General features: G+C 47.2%; 1 protein-coding gene across 4 annotated transcripts in view; it reads left to right on the forward strand.

Annotated features, from left to right (window-relative positions):
- Positions 1–11,533, forward strand: part of PSMF1 (proteasome inhibitor subunit 1) — a 46,666-nt gene extending 35,133 nt beyond the window's left edge. Inside the window, exons 6-9 of one of the 4 annotated variants that reach the window (XR_004382859.1) lie at positions 7,861–7,914; positions 8,609–8,767; positions 10,434–10,567; positions 11,184–11,533. Coding sequence is in view for 2 of the 4 variants with exons in the window: in XM_032858999.1 (XP_032714890.1) it covers positions 7,861–7,914; positions 8,609–8,767; positions 9,280–9,331 (265 nt within the window). In the remaining 2 variants the exon portion in view is untranslated. Of the gene's footprint in view, positions 1–7,860; positions 7,915–8,608; positions 8,768–9,279; positions 10,076–10,433 lie in introns of those variants that run through there. The other 3 variants (XR_004382860.1, XM_032859000.1, XM_032858999.1) reach the window with 3 other exon arrangements.
- Positions 11,534–20,861: the final 9,328 nt, after the last annotated feature.

Here is a 20,861-nt window from a genome sequence, read left to right on the forward strand (position 1 = left end):
TCTCCTTGTTGAGTGTTAGCTATTGCAAGCAATAAGCTGGGCCTTCATCCATATGAAACATCCATATGCTCTTATTTAATCCTCTTAACCCTGAGAGATTGGTAAGGGCTATCCCTATTTTACAAGTATGGAAACTGACGTTCATGTATAATAAGTAACTTGATCATAACCAGTATAAAGCAGAAGTTGTGATATAATAATAGAATATTGGATACCACTTAATTGAACTCTTCGTTATGTACCAGGTGTTACACTTTTGTAAACATTCTCATTTGATACTTAAAGCAACCTTGAGAAATTGATAGTGTTGTCAAATTTCGCAGGAAAGAAAGCTAGGACTTAGAAATTTCATTTCCTGCCCTAAATCAAACAGCTGTTAGGTGGTGAAGCCAGAATTTGAACTTGGGTCTAACTCTAAAACCTTTGCTTTGACGTTCTCACAGTTTCTCATTTCCAAGTAGGTCTGTCTAAATGTTGCTTGTGTGTCAAGCACTGTACCAGGCACTGGGATTACATGACGAGGTATGGACCCAGCGTTCAAGGAGTTCACAGTCAGTCCAGGCTGATGGCCCTGTTCATCCCAGATCATAAGTCTTTTAAAAACAATGACGTATTTCTGAGGTCTGCTAAAGCACAGAGAAAGGTGATTATTCTGAAGGACTGATTGGTACAGGATAGAAGTAAAGGTTTCACAGAGATAATGCTCGATGGGTTAAATTTTAAGGACTAATACAATTTTTGTGGTATTGGGAGTAATTGGCATGCATTGTTGTGGGGACAGTGGGTATAAATGAGGCTATGAAATCATCTCGTGTGTGTGTGTGTGTTGGGGGGCAGCAAGGGAGGGAATAGGGCCATTATATTTCACCTGTACTGGCATGTGGAAGGAATAGGGGAATGTAAGGAACACATCGTGAGGGCCCCTGTGGGCTAAGGAGCTAGATTTGATCCTGGGTAATGGGAACCGTCAGAACATTTGGGGTGGAAAGCATTCTGATTGGGACCCCTTGAACCACTGACTTTTCTTTTGAGGAACAAGTTAGGTTCTAACAACTATGAATATTTAATAAGCCCTTACTATGTGCCAAGTAGTTACATTAAGTTTAATTTGTAATCTGTCTTATTCTTCCTAATGAAACTCATAATTCCTCATAATGAAATTCCTCCATTTTACAGAGAAGAAAACTGAGGCACAGAGAGGTTAATTAACTTACCCAAACCAACACAGTACAGACATTGGAGCAGGATTCAGCCCTAGTATTTCCTCCTTGCAACATGCATGTCAGCAGTCACTTCAAAAGAAACAGTCTTGTCTTAGACTCTTCCGAGAACAAAGAGAAAGTAGTGTGGTTGGAGCTCAGTAAATTGGTGGAGTAGAGAGATAGGTGATGACCCTGTAGGGGTAAGCACGGACCAGGGCATGCAGAGCCTTGGGGGCAAGATCAGAAGCAGTAGGAACCCCTAGGTATGTTTAACAATGGAGGGGCTTCATACTGTTTACATTTTATTTTTTAATCTCTCTGGCTCCTTTGTAGAGAATGGATCACAAAGGGACAAGAGTAGAAACAGGAAGACCAGGTCAGGAGCTGACACAGGCACTCAGGCGAGAAACTGTGGTGGTAGGTAGTAAATGGCAGACAAGGCAGATGATCTTGGGTATATTTGGAGCTACACCTGACAGGATTTGCTGATGGGTTGGCTTAACAAAGGGGAGACAAATCAAGGATGATGCATCTGGGGTATTTTTGCCAAAGTCATTTCTGATTTGGGATTACCACAGCTAACACCTCAGTGAACGTACTTCCAGACTTGGAGCACATCTCTGAATTATTTCCATAGCATACATTGCTATAAGTAGAATTACTCCATTAAGGACTACGCCTGTTTTTCAAGATTTTGATGTTGCCCAGTTGCCCTCCTAAACAGTTGTAACTACTTGGCATTTCCACTATATTTTGATGTTTCCCTATCCTTGCCATCTTGCTGGAATTAGTCTCCATTTTCTTTCAAATTATTTAGAAATGCCATGATCCCAATAACATTTGTAAGCTGACTGAACTCAAATTCAGTTCCTTGTTTTTTGTATGACTTGAGGTCCCCATTCCTCATTGGCTGTTGGCTGAGAGCCTCTCTCTCTGCTCTTGAAGACTTCCGACATCTCTTCTCACATGGCCTCCTCCATCTTCAAAGCCAGCAGTAGTTTGTCAAGCCTTTCTCATGCTTTGACTCCCCCCCTCCACCTTCTCATTTGCTGCCAGCTAGAGAGAGTTTTCTACTTTATAAGGGCTCATATGAGTACATTAGCCCATTCAGATCATCCCTATTATGAAGTCAGCTGTGCCATATTACATAAAACAATCACAAGATTGATTTCTCATCTCATAACATAGGTTCTGGGGATTAGGCAGTGTGGAATACTGAAAGGGGCCCTTTCTAGAAATGTTACCTACCACAGCCTACCTTCTGGCCTCCCAAATGCAGTATACATCTTTTCCTTCCCTAGGATTCTTAAGAGTTACCCATTCCTGCATCAGCTCAATGTCAGATCTTACTTGAATCTCCTCAGCTTGCAGGACCCAAATCTCACCTTCTAAATTGTCTAAGTCAGATGCAGCTGAGGCTCCTATACACAACTCCTCTATCTTTTGAGCAGAGAAACAGATTTGCCCCCATCACACAGTGGTGGGACAGGCAGAGGATAACAGTTACTGATTTCTGACAGGAAAAAAACATGTACAGAAAAATTATTACTCACACCATTATTTATAGTTACACAGACCAGAAGCAATACCAGTACCTACAGTAGAAGCATAATTTTTAAAAAATTTGCTTCACTTGAATGATTATTACTTGGTCATTAAAAATGTCAATAGCAAAGATAGACAACTTGGGAAATACAGGACATAAGTGGAGGAAAACAGTGGGGTCTAAAATTATAATTTCATAAAAGCATATTTATGGAGGAAGACTAGAAAAACAGCAGTAAGAATCATTGCGTTAGATTATGGTAACATTTTTCTAACAGTTTGTTAGTATAATTTGTGCATTTTTTTTTTTAAATCTTTGTTCACCTAGTCTAAATGCAGTATCAGTTCCCAGTTCACCCTTAAACTCACAGGATATCCTCAGGGTGGGGAAAAGGAAAGGGTTAGTGTCCCATTTGCTTAGAGTGCTATAACTGTGCTCCACATGCGCATGTATATGCACTTTTGTCTACACTTCTCAGCATCCCCATGTCCCCAGTCCTAGGTTTCCACACTTAGCAGAACAGAATACATATAACACACCAAAGTTGCCCAGCTGAACTTGTACCCCGATGGGCCTAGCCATTTGTGTTCCCCAGAGTAACAAAATCGGGTCACTTGAGAATTTGTGAAAAATGCAGAATCTCAAGTCCCATTCTTGGTCTTCTGCATTAAAACCTGCACTTTAGCAAGATCCCACACTGATTCATCTGCACATGAAAGTTCGAGTAGAACTGCCAAGGTGGTTCAGACAGTGCAGCACATACGTGGTACAGAACTAAAGGGCACGGCAAAAGGCTCTGAAAACAACTGACATTAAAACGAGAATTTGGATCCTGAACCCAGCTATGTTGATTGCCTGCTAAAATAAAAATAGCAGGATGCCTCCAGAGCCTCATAACAAATGTTCAGACTTTGCAGGATACAATCCTGAATTATTGGGCATACAGAGAAACAAGAAAACTTCAACTCACAAAAAGACAACAGATGCCAGCTCTGAAATGACACAGATGTTGGGATTATTTGGCAAAGATACAAAGCAGCTATTATAAAAATGTTCCAAGTGAGGGCAAACAGTCTTGAAATAAGTGGAATAATTGGTCTCAGCGAAGAAATAAGATACGATGAAGAACCAAATGGAAATTTTAGAATTGAAAAATAAAATAATCAAAATAACCTCACTGGATGAACCATTAAATAATAGAAGAAAGAGTGAACTTGAACATAGAGCACTAGAAATTATCCCATCTGAACACAGAGGGGAAAAAAAAGATTTATAAATGAGGTTTCAGGGATTTGTGAATGAATTATGGAAGGTCTAACATTGGGATGATTTGAGTCTAAGAAAAAGAGAAAGAATACAGTAGAGAAAAATTACTTGAAGAAAATAATGCCTGAAAACTTCCCAGATTTGGCAAAAGATATAAACCCACAAATTCAAAAAACTCAGCAAACCCTAAATAGGATAAACCCAAGGAAGTCCATGTATGGACATGTAATCAAACTCCTGAAAATTAAAAATCAAGAAAAAATGAAAGTGTCTAAGGAAAAACAATGACTTGCTTATAGAAGAGCAAGAACTTGAATATCGATTTCTCATCAGAAATCATGGACACCAGGAAGAAGTAGATCAATGTTCTTAAAGTGTGGAGAAAAAAGAATTGTTAACCCAGAATTCTGTATCCAGCAAATATTTTGCTTTATTTCTGTAGGATATTAAAATATTCTTAGTGAAAGGAAACTAAGAGAATTCATAGTCAACAACTCTTCGCAAAAGGAATTGCCGAAGGAAGTTCTTCAGACAGAAGGGAAATGATACCAGATGGAGACTTGGAACATCAGGAATGAAGGAAAAGCAATTTACCAAAAATGGTAAATGTCTGGGTAAATGTAATTGACTGCTCTCCTCTTGAATTCTCCAAAATTTGTTAAAGTTGAAAGCAAAAATCGTGGCATCTCTGTGTATGTTGGTGTAATACGGATCAACTGTAGCATAAAGGGAGGAGGATAAATGGACCTATATATGCTGATATGGTCTCAGCCTTCTACTTGAAATGGTAAAATACTATTTCTAAGTAGACTGAAGAAGTTAAGTATATGTATTCAATCCTTGGAGCAACTATTTGGGAAAAAAATCTACGAAGAGATCTAGTCAGAAACACTCAAATTGAATAAAAAGAGGAAAACAGAAGATTGGAGAACAATAAATGGTAGATATAAGTCTAAACATCTCACATAAAATCACATTAAATGTAAATGGTCTCAACACATTAGTTTAAAAAGCATGGGTTTTGAAGTTAGGCAGACCTGGGATGAATATCGTGTTGGCCCTTACTACCTTTGTGGCCTTGTATAAGAAGCCTTACTTCTCTGAGCCTGTTTCCTCATCTGTAAAATAAGAATAAAAATATGTGTACTCAGAGGCCTGATGCAAAGACGAAATAAGATAATGTATGTAAGGAGCTCAGCACATCCATTTGTTTAAAAAGTAGGAGAGATACGTATTTGCTCACTCTGTATGCAGAGTGTCTTTGGAAGAACATACAAGAAACTGATACCTTAGTCATCTGTAGAAGACCTAGGAGCCTGGGGAACAGGGATGAGAAGGAGAATTTTTATTTCTGTGGGCCTACAATCTTTTATGTGCAATTCTGATATCAAAAGAGCTCTGAAAACCAAAGTTTTGTTTTGTTTTTTGTTTTTTGTTTTTTTTTCCATGAGACTGGTGCCAAACCTTGTTCCTTAGCAAAACCTGACCTGAAGTGAGGCATGAGTGTTGTTTTTATCTAAAAGGAGAGGGGAGCACAGAAAGAGGAAATCGTGTGTGGTCAGGATCACCCTCCAAAAAAAAAAAAAAAAGGATCACCCTCAAATTCCCTAGAGGGGTCCCTACTGGGGCTGAGACATACAGTCCCATGGGCCCAGCCAGGCACTCTTGCCTACAGCGTTAGTGTGTAACACTCTCCTTCAGTGGAATACCAGATGTAGTAGCAGGGGCTTGATTTCAGAGACCATATGCAAAAATTACTTTTCTTTTAATCCCCGTAGCCTGCCTCATTTGACACACTGTGGACTGAGACTATTTTTTTTTTTTAAAGATTTTATTTATTTATTTGACAGACAGAGATCACAAGTAGGCAGAGAGGCAGGCAGAGAGAGAGGAAGAAGCAGGCTCCCCGCTGAGCAGAGAGCCCGATGCGGGGCTCGATCCCAGGACCCTGGAATCATGACCTGAGCTGAAAGCAGAGGCTCTAACCCACTGAGCCACCCAGGCGCCCCTGGACTGAGACTATTTTAATGCGGGTTCTGAGCGTGCATTTAACAAGTTCGAGTTCACACAAGTGTGCCTGTGTTACAGTGAGGGTGTGTTAAGTGTCGAGTCAAAGGATATGCTGTGACAATTTCAAGCACCCAGTGGTCATGTTGGGCCCAGCAGCTGCCTTTCCAGCCTCCGTTGTTCTCCCTGCCCCATGCTCTGTGGCCCAGGAGACAGAAAGAGAGAAGGCTGAAGTACGAGAAGAATATGGCTGTGTTCTCCCAGGCATTTTTGTGGTCATTAGAGGCTCCTTCTGTTTGCTGTTCTCTAGCAGGGCAGGGCATGGGAATAGTAGGTAAGATGCTCACAGCTCTCCAGCACACCTGGTGTATCCAGGGTGGCAGGTAACAGAGGTCACCAGAAACTTCCACCATCAGCTCCATGAACCATGACTTGGGAACACTCATCTAGGTCAGGAAGAATTCCTTCCCTTGGAAACCTAGCCATGTCTACCTAAATCACAGTATCCTTTCCAGCGTATTAGTCAAAACTGACTGAAGAAACACCTCCTTTTGGATTTTTTTCCCCAGTTCTTTAATAATGGTCCCTTACCTGTAAGCATATATTAGCTGCTGTTTAGCTCCAAAGGTCTGGCAGAAACACCCCTACCCCCCACCAACCTCAGAACTGCCAGGCTCGTATCACTCTCTAGGACTCCATCAGACTCCAAAGCACAATTCCGCAAATTCTTAATCTTTTTTGTTTTATTATATCCATATCCTTTATAGAAAAAAACAGGAAAGAATAAAGAAAATCATTCCAGGAGCAAGTGTTGCTGTGTATATTTCCTGTGTGCTTCTTTCTAGTTTTATTTATACATACACACCCACACACACATTTCTCATGGTTGATTTCCTAGGCTACTCCTAGACTGTCCTTTTCCCCCACACAGTTAACATTAGAGCATAAACATTTTTTCATATCAGTTTAAAACTAAGAACATTGTCTCCATAATTGCATTCAATGATACACTATAACGTGCCTAAGCGGTCCCTGTTTAGGCCAATTCCAGTTCCCTTGATTAAAGTCTGTGGTGATACTTTAATTTGAATGATGTGTTCTTTGAGATGGAGATTTAGATATGAAACTGTTGAGTCAAAAAGTATGAAGATACCTAAGACTTTTGAAAGATGCCTATTATGATCTATATGTTAGCCAGTATAGAATTGCCTCCAGAAAGCACGCCCTCGCTTAATGATCCTAGCCTGAGCATTCCCAGTGAGAGCAAAAATGGGCTTTTGATGTGGGGGTGAAAAACTCTTCGGGGGGGGCGGCAGTGGTTTTTGGCCCTCTAGTGGACTGCAGTGCGTAAGCAGACACAAGGGGTCTGTGGGATTGAAGTGTCACACAGAGGCCATCTGGAAAAAGGCTGCGGAGCCCTGTTCTGGCTGTGTGGGCACCCATCTCACTCCATCCTGAAAGCTCTCAGATCTTAGTCTTGGAGCTCTGGTTTTAGTGTTCGGATATTTTCTGAGCTAAAAGTTCTTGGTTCTTTACATAAAGTTTAGGAACTTGAGAAAAGTATAAACAAAATTTATCTGGAGGATACCACGGTTAATGTTTTTATTTATTTAATATTTTTATAAGCGGATCCTCCTCACTTTGTGTTCATTTTCAGCATTAGTCTGTGTGGAAGACCACTTTGAAGTGTCCCTTGTTTAATGGTCTCCGGTAGGGGTGTCCCCTGTCCCCATACGTGGGAGTGTCGTTGTGACCCCACAGGCGTCGGCTTTAAGCCCCTGGGAACCCAGGCGCCTCACTGCTCTGGGACTTGTGGTAATTGCCCCTTGTTTGTTTCAGGTGTGATCCCCTGGGCCCGTTTGCTGTCGGGGGAGAGGACCTGGACCCCTTCGGGTGAGTGCTGCTGGGGAGGGGGCAGCAACACAACCTACTCCTGTTGTGACTTTTCAACCCCGGCTCATCTTCTAATCTTAGAGCTTTGTGTCAATCTTCCTTTGGGGTGAAGGAGGCCACTGTGGCTGTTTCGGCTCTGCCGTGCCTGGAGCTTTGTGGAGAGCTCTGCTGCCAGGGAGGGCCGAGCAAGCCGGGCAGGCAAGCTCTTCTGTCACCTGCTGGCCCCACTGGCCCTGGTGGTGGAGTCATAGATCACCCCGAGGCCCTCTAAGGAAACCACAGGAAAGTCAGCGTCATGAATCGTCTCACTGCTACTACTAGTCTGTAGACCTAAAGTAGTGCCCTGCAGAGCCTTGAGATGGTTCTGCATTGACCTTGGCAAGTTCTGGCACCTGGTCTTGTTCAAATTGTCCCCCTTAGATGTAGCATGTGGCAGCAATTCTGTTTTGTGGGTTCAGGGAGCCTGGAGAGCTCAAAGGACAGGCCGCGTGCTCCAGGAAAAGTGTGCTCTTGGTGTGTTCTTGTTCTTGCCCGCTTCCTGCTGGCACTCAGGTAACCAGCCACCTCTGTCTGCTTGCGCTGCCCAGAGAGCTATCGGGGCTTTCTTCGTCCCTTCGTCCACTCTCACCTCCTTTGCCTCTTCTCCAGCAGCTTCTTGCCACACCTGCTCACCCGTCTTTTCTTCTTGCCTCAGGTGTCGGAGAGGTGGCATGATTGTGGATCCCCTGAGAACTGGCTTCCCAAGAGCACTCATTGACCCATCCTCGGGCCTCCCAAACCGTCTTCCTCCGGGCGCTGTGCCCCCAGGAGCACGCTTTGACCCCTTTGGACCCATTGGGACCAGCCCATCTGGGTAGGTACTTACTCAGGCCTGCTGAGAAGCAGGGCCTGATGACAGCTCCGCTCAGCTTTGCAGGAACGAGGGGTCTGACTGCAGGCGCGGAGGTGCCCCTGGCTCCATCCCCCTTCCATCCAAGGGAGTGGGGCCTCCTCCAGGCCCCTGCTTGATGCCTCCCTGGAGCTCCCCATCCCTCAGCGCTTCCCTGCCTCCAGCCCCTTTCAGAGAGCACTCAGAGGAGGAAGAGCTCCTCACGCTTCCTGAAGTTTAGTCTGTGTCGGGAACTTGCTGGATCCTGATAGCAACACTCCATTCACATCCTGTAGAAATCAAGGCCCTGAAAAAGGAATTAACTTCTCCCAGGTGGGAGAGTCAGGATTCAAGCCATGACTGTAGAGCACATGCTCTTCCGGCCCACAGAGTACTTCGTTTCGGAGGACAGGCTCCCTCTGCTCTTAGGGCCCATCTGCCCGTGTGCCCCAGCCCCTCCATCACTCCCAACTCACCAGCCCCTCTTTCCATTCCAGACCCAACCCAGACCATCTCCCCCCGCCGGGCTTCGATGACATGTACCTGTGAAGGCCTCAAGAATGTAACATCCCAGCCTTCCCTCCACTGTCCTGGAGCTGCCACCACCGCCCCATCAGCAATTGTGTTCTTGAGGGCTGGGGGCGAGGGACTCTGCCCATGTGTTTTCGGGCCGGCTGGGATTGCCTCCCCACCCCCTGTCAGAACCAAGGCACCTGCTGCAGCTCTCCACCAAGCTGCATATAGGTCCCAAAGAGAAACCAATGTGTGCGTCTCTCTTCCCACCAGCTCCCTCACACTTCTCAGGAGAGACTTCGGCAACATCTGCCCTCAGCCCGACGCAGTCCCAGCTGCAGCGCTGTAAGGACAGAACACATTTTGGATGTTATTATAAGAACCAAATGTCAATACAAAAATCATGTTGCCAGTCTCCCACTGTTCTTTACTCCCCAGCTCTTTCCATTTCTGAAACTTTAGAGTTTAAGTCTTTGTGGGGCTAAATGACTCTTCTCCTACCCAGAGCCTGTTCTTGTTTCTTAGGCCCCTTCCCTTCATAAATTGCTTTCTGGTTCCTGACATCACTCAGGTGGGGCCCAGTGTGGCTGCAAGGCCAAAAATGAGGGATTGGAAACCCCATAGGGCCACAAGGATGACTTTCACAAGGGCAGGCATATTGCAAAAAGCCTGCGTCATTCCGAGAAGGGACCTAGTTCCGCCTCTGTGCGTCCTCAGTCCATCTGTACCTAGACAGTGGCAGCCTTGAAGCAGAATAAACAGACCTGAAGGCTGATCTCATTTCTGCCACTAACTTACTGAGTTGACCCTAAGGGCTTTCCCCTTGCGGGGCCTTCTTGTTGCCTATGAAATGTGAGGGGACCCTTCGTACTTTAAAACATTCTGGTGTCTGCTTCTGTGTGTGGCCACCTCTAGGAACGGGGGCAAAGGAAGGAATGAAATTTCGAGGCTCTGTGTGGGACTTAGTCCTACAGAGTAACTCTGTGCCCCTCGGGGCCCGGCCAAGAAGAGCCAAGGAGCATGGGCTCTGTCTGAGTATGGTATTGAACTCTGGCAAGAGCGGGGAGCCCAGCCTCTGGAAGCCAGTGTCCTTTGTCCAGGACCGCCTGACCTCTGGTGTTCTCCGGATCCTTTTCAGCCCAAGACCTGACAGACGTGGTCAGTGATGAACCCCTGTGCTGGAGTGGAAAGAACACCACGGAGCACCAGGCTCATAGGCAAGAGATCAAGGCATTAGTCACTTTCCCTCCACAACTAGCATTTCATCCATGGGTGGGTCCTTTTTCTTCTCAGCTCCTTGGGTTCTTTCACTGATATTAGGGCATACTGTTTATCTATGGGCAGAGGGTAGGCTACCAGAGACTTCCTGAGGTGTCTGCTAATATGCTGTAGCCTGGGAATGCCTGTCCGAGTGTGGGTTAGGGATAAACTGAGCTGGGGCCTGTGGGGAGGCTAGCGTGAGCAGGCTCCCCGGGCATTTCTGGCAGACCCCATCTCGAGCACCGAGTTATTAAAAGACCACCTCGGCACCTTTAGAATGTTTCTACTCCGGAGAGAGATGCAGAGATTGGGCAGAGCTACAAATGCAGCCATCAGTCATAGTCTTCCTCGGGCCTGCACACAGGTGGAAAGTTTTTGTTTTGGAATTGGACTTTTCCTGTTGTGGAAAGGATGTGGGGCACTTTGGTCACACAGGCATCCTTTATCATGAAAGGAAGCATCTAAAAAAACATCACACTAGAAACCATCAGATAAGCAGGGAAAGTAGATCACTTTAGAATCATGATTCGAGGAAAAGAAGATTGGAACAATGAATTTGCCACTTGGGTTTTCTAGTAGCAAAGGTCAAAAGGATGGTCTTATACATAATTCTCTTTTCTGAAAACAGAAACTTCAGTGACTGTCATCTACAGAATCAGCCATTTTTTGCATGGATCTCCTTGTATCAAGAACACTGAGGAACACATACAATGTCTTAGTTGTGCTGGGGGTAGTGAACGGGGCCTTCAGGAACTTTCAGGTCATGCTGTCTGTGCTTGTGGTCTGGGCCACTTCACTCCTCCCAGCTGCCAGCAATCGCCAGGCAGCCAACGGGAGTGGTTGCGGGTATGTGTGGAATTTGAAAGGTAGGAGCCTTAACAATAAAATCAGCACTTAATAACCTGTTCCTTTTTTTTATATATAACAGCTTTATTGAGATACACTTCACATACCCATAAAGTTTACCTTTTTAAAGTGTGCGATTCAGTGGTTTTTAGTGTATTCACAATGTTGTGCGTTCATCACATCAATTCCCGAACATTTCACCACCTCAAAAAGAAACCCCCTGGTACCTATTAAGGGTCATCCCCACGGCTCCCCTTTCCAGCCCCGGGCAGCCGAAAGTCTGTTCTCTAAGGATTTGCCTGTTCTGGACAGTTCTCAGTAGAATCACACAATGTGTGGCATTTTGTGTCTGGCTTCTTCCACTTCACATTTTCAAGATTCATACCCATGCTGTAGCAGGTTGTCCGTACTGCATTCCTTTGATGGCTAAAGAATATTCCATTGTGTGAATATATACCACATTCTCTTTAGCCACTTAGCAGTTGAGGGACAATTGTTGGGTTGTTTCCACTTTTCATCTTTGTAAACAATGCTGCTGTGGACATTTGTGTACAGATCTTTGTGTAGACCTACGTTTTCATTTCTCTTGGGTACATACCTAGGAGTGGAATTGCTTGATTGTGTGGCAATTCGGTTTAACTTTTTGAAGAACTATTAGACTTTTCCAAACTGGCTGTACCATTTTACATGCCCACCATCAGGGTAGGAAGGTTCTAGTTTCTCAACATCCTCTCCAGTACTTGTTCTTCTTCTTGCATAGAACCATCCTAGTAGGTGCGAAGTGGTATCTCATTGTGGTTTTGTCTTCTGTTTGTTTTCTAAAAAAAGAATTTGACCTAGGCTGAGCAAGATGGGGACCAGAACCAGTCACCCCTAGGGAGCAGGGCATGGCTTTGGTAGTAGCCACCTTGGGGTACTGTGGCTGGAATGCCACAGAGGGGTTGGGTTTGATTTGGGAAGGTTCTGGTCAAGATGAGCTATAGGGAAATTCTCATGACCTTCCCAGGTCTAGTGTAGTTCACGGCACTACTTTTGCATGGTTTGAACTTTCTGTGTTTACCCAGTGGCTTACAAGGAAAAGAAATATTTGATTCCAGATCTTTATGTTAACGGTGACATGCCATAGATCACTTGTCCTACCTCTGGCAGCCCCCACGTCCCCATCTTCTGTTCCTTTGCCTGTTTCCTTCCCACTTCTAGAACTGGACATGTTTCTCTTTGCTTCTGTCTACTCTGTGTCCTGGGTCCGGCCGCACCAGGGGCCAGGGTAGAGAGGAGTACCATGGCTGAACAGGAGCTTAACAGTCTCCTGTGGTGCTTGCTCCAAGTATACAGTACATCCTGGCCCCAACCAACACATGGATCCCGATCTCTTCAGTCAGGCTTTTAAATCTTTTTTTTTTTTTTATGATTTCCTCAGATGCATATGATCAGACAAGTTTGAGAATTCCCAAGAAGGAAAGAGAAGACCCTCTATATCCTTGCTGCTCAAACTGGCTGCACCCAGCAGCTTCACCTGGGAACTTGGTAGAAAAGCAGAATCCCAGGGTCCACCCCAGACATAGTAAATGAGAATCAAGTTCACCAGGTGATTCACGTGCACATGCAAAGTTTGAGATGCACTGGTGTAATACCTGCATCGCTTCCTTTCACCTGGCTGTCAGGTGCAAAGAATTCAGCCAGTCTTCTTGGTTCATGACACACTATGACTCATGCATGCAAGAACTCCCTCATTTTGTTTTTCAAGTTTTGCTCCCTGTACCCACTCCATTCCCTTGCCTCCATGGGTCAATCATATGTGTTTCATGTATGCATCTAAATATGCATGTACCCTTTTAAAATAGCATACGCTGTATCTTCAGATCATAACAACCATAATGAGGTAGTGTCCTCACTCTCTAGACGAGAAAAAGAGGGTTTGAAAAGGTCCAGTAGGCTCACCATGCTCAAAGCCAAGCAGGAGTCTGAGAAATCAGACAAGCATGGGTATGACTCACAGACTTCCTTCGCTGGTACGTGGCTTTATCTGCAAAGTCAGCCGTACTTCTATCTTCAGGATTGTTGCAGGGTCCTACCAAACTTTGTGTCTTATAAACAGATACCTGGAGCTCAGTGGGGACCAGTTGTTATTACTGAGGCCGTATGGATGGATCAGGCTGAGGGCTTAGGATAAGGCTGCCCTCCAATGCAAGAAACAAGCATTTATCTGGTGCCCACGGGGTACTTGGTTTTTCCTAGCCTCATGTAGTACTCTAGCCCTGCAGGGTGAAAACTGTTAACAGCAGTGGCTGATGTGCTAGGCTTCCCCTCTAGGGATGGCGGAACCATGATGGGAACCTGGGTCAGCCTGGTTCTAAAGCCAGTGCTCTTTTTGAAGAACTGCTATACTCCGAGCCCCCCACCCTCTCCAGGGGAGGAGCATGGATCCCTGTGCAAAACTCACTCCTGAAGCTGGAAATTCAAGTCAGGACTTGTGTGAAAAGGGAACAATGCAGCATAAGCCCTGGGATGGGCTAAGACTCCCAGGTCTGCGATGTGTATCTCACACTCCTGACCACTTCCACCTACAGTCACAGCATCCAGAGCACCCAGATTGGGAGCATCTGAAGTTACCCAGCACAACCCCCATTTCAGAGGAAGAAACCGTCCTATGAAGCCCCTCTGTGAGGGTGAGCTCCTGAGAGCCGTCACCAGGCCCCAGAGATAGGCTTGGGGTTTGTGCAGGGCTCTGTCACCTGTCCTCAAGAGATGATCACCTCTGCCTTCTATGTTGAGTAGGATAGGAGCTGCTCTCCCCATTGAACGGATGAAAAAGCATGTCCAGAGCAGTTGAGTGCCCTTCCCACAGCCTCAGACCTACAGAAATTGTAGCTCCACTAAACTGCCCAAAACAGTAATTTTTATCCTTGAGGGAAAAAAATAAGTCTCCTTACCTTCAACCTCCCTCTCCCCTCAGCTAGACTGAGTGTTTGAGGAAGGGGCCCATCCAGGTTCAGCACCCTGGTCAGCACCATCCTGCGCAGCTGCCTTTGGGCCAGGGTAAGCCAGACTGGCAGCGGCTCTCCAATCTGCGATGGCAGACTCCTGGGGCAGGCAGGCAGGCATCCCTAGGAGAAAGGGACCTGGAGCTAGGTGTTCTCCTTTCTAGACAGTCCTGCCCTCCCATCCTTCAGAATAGAATCACGAGATCGCAGTTTCATCCTATAGCCTTCTTGGTTCCCAGGACATAAATTCAAGTAAGAAGCCTATGAAGAAGAGAGGGACAGGTATAGGGCCTGAGCCATGGTGATCCTGGGCAAGTTCTGCCCCTCTATGTCTTTCCGCATAGGTAAAATGGAATTAAAGGTCAACCTGACTGTCTCTAAGGTCCTGCCCGTCTGTGAGAATCCGCGATTCCAAATGGGCCATGGGCCTGGCCCAATTCAGTACTCCCCCGCACTCCTGTACTTCAGTACTCCCTCATCCTTTCCCCCACAGAGCTCCCAACACATTGAAATGGCCGGCCTCAAGGTGGCAGCCCACAGCCCAGATCCACCTACCAACATGCTCTTGCCTGCATGTTATTAAATGTAGTAAGAGGCATGATGGCATATTATTAAATTTGAGTCTTGACTCTGCAGGGTACCACCCTGTGCGACCCTGGGCAAGTCACTTAACCTCAGCTTCATCTGCACAATGGAAGGAATGACAGCACCTACTCTGCAAGGTGGTTGTGAGGTTTAAATGAGCTGCTAGAGGCAAATGCTTAGAAGAGGGCCTGGCAGAGAGAGAACATGGTATTTCACTTAAGAATGGGATGACTGACGTTGTGTAATGCATAACCAGTTCAATGAAATGTGCAAACACAAAGTTTTCTTTCATCCAGCTGACCTCTGCCAATGCCCCCTTTCTCATCTCCACATCAACAGCCCAAGCAATAATGAACTGATCTCTTTGACTCACAGACTCAGTCTAGTCCTGTTAAAACTGGAGTTGCAAGAGGTCTCCCCTGACCTTTTAGACCTTAGCTTTTCCTCTGTGGTAGGGTGAGGAGAAGGAAAACAAAAGCAAAGTATCTCTTTCCTGGCATAATGTGGATGGGGTCGGGGGAGATGCTCTTGCTCTAGTTCATACAGGGTGATTTGGGTGGGTTTTTTGATGCTGGGTCCCTAGTAAACAGCAGGCATAATTTTGAGGGGGGGTGATGAGAGCTTTGATTTGGACCCTCAGAGAGGATGGGGGCTTCTGTCCAGTCCACCAGAGGCTCACAGCCCATCTGCTTCTTGGATTTATGTGCCAGCTGTACAGGCACTGTGCCCCCCACAGCTCCAGCCTCCCCTCCCCTCCTTGCACCAACACTTGGGGCCCTTCCAGTCACAGGGTCCTCCATGTGCCTACCTTTCTGGACCTCAGAACACCAGGAGGGAAGGCAGGCTTGCCCTTCCTCCCCAACACCACTGTCCCTTAAAGCCAGCACCGGCCATTTCCATGGCCTCCCACGTCTGAAGTTCTCCAGGGCAAAGACAGACCTCATCTCCTTGTTCACGAACACCTCCTGAGTTCCAGAAGATATATCTCCAGCCCTCTCCAGAGTACTCTCTACGTTTTTCATCTGTTCAGTATTTTATCTCCAAACCTAGCAAAGAATTGATGCTCAAATCTTTGTTAAAAGAATGAACGAAGAAGGATCCTCGGATGGCCAGCACTCGGGTGGTCTGCAGGCCTTGCACTTCCAGCCTCCAGACAAGAGACAGAGGTCAGTCCACTTGATGAGGGTGTACCTATCTCTCAGAGTGACTTAGTAAGCCCTGGACGGGGGGGCAGGGGGTGAATATTTGAGCCCAGCAGGCAGCATCTCATCAGACACTCCTGTGTCCTCAGTTTTGCCTTACAATTCTCAGGCCATGGGATGATCCCTATGAGCTTCCTTTTACCCACAATGTCCAGATGCCCAAGTTGCTCTTGACTGATCCAGAGCTCTGGGAAGCCCAAGCCCATCCACCACAGGGCACCAGCCAGCCAGAACTGAAGGGGGCACCCCTTTAATCCTGCCCCCACGGTCCACGGCCCCCTGCAACCTTCGTGAATGTCACCTGCTGAGCCCTGCAGGCATGGGCATGTGGGCTCTGCTTTCCTCTGTGATGGGAGAGGGTGGGGACTCTTAGGAGGGGAGTCAAGGGGATAAAAGGGAGTCAGCAGATAGTGACAACTCACCTATGAGCCCCTAGCCCCCAGCAATGGCTTCAGTGAAAGATGTGGACACAAAGAAAGGAGCCAAAGAGGAGGAGGTTAGGGAGACTGAAGGAGAGGTAGAGTTGGGAGAAGGAGGGATGTGGCCTTTGCTGAATGCCCTTGATGCTAAGTCAGTATTGGCCCAGGTGCCCCACCCCCTGGGAAGAGGTCTGCTGGCAGCACCTTCTTTCCCTGCCCTCCCTACTCCCCTGGGGCCAGCTTCCCTGCCAGAAGATCCTTCCACTCACTAACCTCCCCCTAGGCCCAGGTGAGCCAGCACCTCAACCTGGGCAGTCTGAAGGCACAGAAGGAATGGGTTCCCGAGACGGAGCCTGGAGGTTGAGGTCATGTCCTCTGGCTGCAGCTGGAGACCACGGTCCCATGGATTGGCCTCCCCAGTGCCAGTGTCACCCCACAGTACATCTGCCATCAGAAGTGTCTTCCTGCCACACACATCTGCAGGCAGTCATGATGGTCAGCAGTGAGCTCTCACCATGCACCAGGCCCCATGCCCTGCCCTACACCAGTGCAAACACAGTCCTCATAACAGCTCTGTGAGCTGAGGGCTATGGTCACCCCATGATGACATGCCTGCCCTTCAGCATGCCTCACTGCATTCCAGCACAGAACCTACAGACCTCCCTCCCCGGTAAACCCCAGGCTTTGTGTGCCACCGAGCCTCTGCTCATGCTGTTTCCCTGCCCAGTACACCCTTCCTGTTCCCCACTATCAGACACTCTCTTCATATCAGACACTGCCTCCCTATTTAAGATTCTTATTATTCATTATCCCTTCCAGGAAAGCCTTTTCTGACCCCAACTTAATCAGATACTTCCTCTGGGTGTGCACGTGTGCACACACAGCCTGGTGTGCACTGTCCTGTTTCCCCAGGCAGTCTGTGATTAACTTAGGGGCAGGGGCAGTGTGTCCCCACAGTGCCTTGCCCAGGGAAGAATGCTGGTTAGATGCGAATGAATGAATGTGAATAGCTAATTGTATTGACTTTACTCATTTACTGCTCCTCATGCCTTCTAGGAAAGGTGCTGTTATTAGCAGCCTATTATAGGGATGAGAAAACAAAGGCTTGGGGACATTAGACATCCACCAAGCATCCAGGCAATCAGATTCCAGAGCCAGTTCCCATATCCTCTTACCAGTTGGGCCATCTCAGTGGACCTGCTCCATGAGGGGCCATGCCCCCAAACCTCTGAAATTTGAGTAGGGACAAAGCTCAGAAGTGCAAGGCCTCCTGGGAGAAAGACGGCAATAATTCCGCCACCTGCAGCACAATTCAGATATCCTAGGTCTACTTCTCATTAGGTTAGGATGACCTAACCCAGGAAGAGGAATGATCTGGGGAAGAGGGTATTCGGGCCAAAGAGAAGATACAGAGGGCCATTGGGACATTGGCTCTTCTTAAAGAACAGGGGTTAGAAGCTGGGGAGCCTCTTGATTAAATCCTCTCCAACTCTACTATGTTCCATCCCTAAAGATACCCAATACCTGACCAGTAATCTAACATAACTGCACTAACAAGGAGCTCCCAGCCACTCCAACCAGGGCAAGGTCTCAGCAAGCTTCTTCCTCCCTCAGCCAATATCTGCCTCCTTGGGGACATCAAGGGGAGCCTACTCTCTCCCGGGGAAACCAACAGTCCCGACTTCGTCAGTGCTACCAACACCCTACTTCCCTCGCAGACAGAGCTCCAGCTCCTATGGCTTCATAATGCCTCCCTTCCCCCTCCCTCCTCCTGCCCCTACAAAGCTCTCCAGACATGGGGTCACATGCTCTTGACTTTGCAATGCCTTCTGCTTGTGTTTCCTGATCTCCTCAGTCCCCAGACAAGGCACAGTGGAAAGGTTTCCAATTTCATTCTGGAGGACCAAAGAGGAGGTGATTGGCCCAGAGGTCCCCAGGGAAGGGGTGACTTGCAGGATCTGGCTCCTCTGGCTCCCAGCCAGGACTATACAGTCCCCTCCCCAAATGCCTGGTGGAAACATTCTGTGGACATCTCTTCCCCTGTGCCCCACAGGGAAGCAGAAAGGATAGAGTAGGACAGGGGAAACTTGACTGTTGCTGTGAGGTTAGCAGCCTGGGAACAGCAAGGCCTGTGGCTTCTGGAGAAAGAGAATACATTCTCAGTAATCCAGAGGTTGCTTTGGCTTGGAGCTGCTTCAGAAGAGTATGTGTCCTGGCTTCTGAGCTAGGTGAAATAAAAGAAAGTCGGGGGTACGTGTGTGTGCACACACACACACACAGGTGCGTGCACAGTATGTGTTCTGCACGTGTGTGGGTATGTGCATGTACCAAGGGGGGCATTTTGAAGAGCATCCCAGATAGGGTCATGCTTATTCTCAAGGAAGGGAGCAGTAACGGTGGGATATCAAACAGCAGATGTTTTCAGCCTGAAGACTCAGGATGCCTGGTGTCAGTGAGCAGAGGTGAGGACAGATTACTGTTTCAAAGGCCCAGGCCTGGGCATTCAAGTTTCTTGAGTAAGAGATAATCAGGCTGGTGTATCTCACAGGCTCCTAGGTAGCCAGTAAATGTTCCCCAAGACTAGCTGGAACCCATCTCCAATAAGGCTGGGGAAGAACAGTCTTCCTCCATCAGAGGAGAAAGCCCTCTACCTCTCCCACATAAAGCAGTACCAAGGGCCTGAGAGAGGAAGGCAAATAGGTTCCGAAGCTCCAACTTCAGGTCCCAGGGACAAATTGTCCCTCCTTCCAGCCACAGGATCTTCTGCCCTAAAGGGAGTTCAGGGAGTGAGGTAGGGGCTGTGGGTCTCTGGGACCCTGCCCAGGGCCTGGCTGCCACACAGCAGGTGGAGGAAACGGGTTTCATTCATTCATTCATTCATTCATTCACTCATTCAACACTGAGCATCCACCAGGTGTCAGGTACTGTTCTAGCCCTGGGCCCTCATGCTGCTTGCAATCCAGTGGGGGAGGTGGTGGGTTAGAGAAACAAGAAGCATAAAACACAGCTGGCTGAGTGGCGATTAGTGCTCTGGAGAAAAATAAAGCAGGGAAGGGAAAGAGAGAATGAGGTTGAGTTGGGGGAAAGGGTGCTATTTTAATTAGGCAGTCAGCAGAGGACTCATTGAAAAAGGTAATATTTGAATAAGCCCCTAAGGAGGTAAGCAAGTGGGCCTTGCACCTATCAAGGGGAAATGCCTCCCTGGTAGCACTTGTAAAGGCCCTGAGGTGGGAGTGTGCCTGGCAGGGCTGAGGAACAGCAAGGAAACAAGTTTGGTTGGGGTGAGCAAGAAGGCAAGGGGTGAGAAATAAGGTCAGAGAGCCACAGGGACCGGATCGTGTAGGGTTTCATGGGCCGCCATGAGGGATGGACCCATGTCTAGGGGGACCTGAATGTATGCAATTTAAGGAACCATCCTTTTAAAAAATCAAAATTACAAATAAAACTTGGACTCAGGGTGCCTGGGGCAAGTGAGGGGCCTGGACAGTACATCCACCTCTGGTCAGAGGGAGAATTTTGGCCTTTGCCCAGAGTGAGAGGGAGCTATAGGAGGGTTTTGAGCAGAGGAGGGACCTGACCCAATTAAGTCTGTCTGGCTGCAGAGCAAAGATGAACTGGGCCCAGAGCATGGACAGGAGCGAAATTAGAATAGTGATGTGCAGCGTGGAGCCGGTAATTGTGGCTGATGGGTGGTCGGTCAGGGGCAGATTCCTAATGCAGAACCAAGCAGATATGCTCATGGGTAGGATGATGTAGGAGAGAAGGCAGATTTTAGGCCTAATACAGTTATCCCAAACTGAAGAGGGAAAGGAGTGACCTTAGTGACTGGACCTCATAACTCTCCCACTTCATAAAGTGGGATAAAGAACACAATACTCAGAGAGGTGGAGTAGTTTGCCCAAGGTCACACAGCCAGGAAATGGCAGAGACTGCATTAAAACCAGGTTTACCAACTCAAGCAGATATCTAACACACTAGGGAAGCAAGTCTGAGGGGGGGACCACAGTAGCATGTCCGGTAGGAGAGGCAATTCCTGCATGCAAAGCACGTTCCAGTGACCACAGGGTCCCCTGAGACGTCACACCTACCCCCCAGAAAACCTATAAAGTTCTCGGCCCCCTGTCCTGCACTCCTCCCTGATTCTTTCCTAAACCTATTTCTGCCCCCACTGACTGGGAGAGCTCAGCTGCCGTCTTGGGGAAATGTTTTTGGCATCTCTCAAGTTTTCTTAATTTACTGACAAGGTAATGACTGCCTCGATCCATTATAC

Source organism: Lontra canadensis, unplaced genomic scaffold (assembly GCF_010015895.1).
Source record: "Lontra canadensis isolate GAN:19392208 unplaced genomic scaffold, GSC_riverotter_1.0 scaffold16, whole genome shotgun sequence".
In the NCBI taxonomy this organism is placed as follows: domain Eukaryota; kingdom Metazoa; phylum Chordata; class Mammalia; order Carnivora; family Mustelidae; genus Lontra; species Lontra canadensis.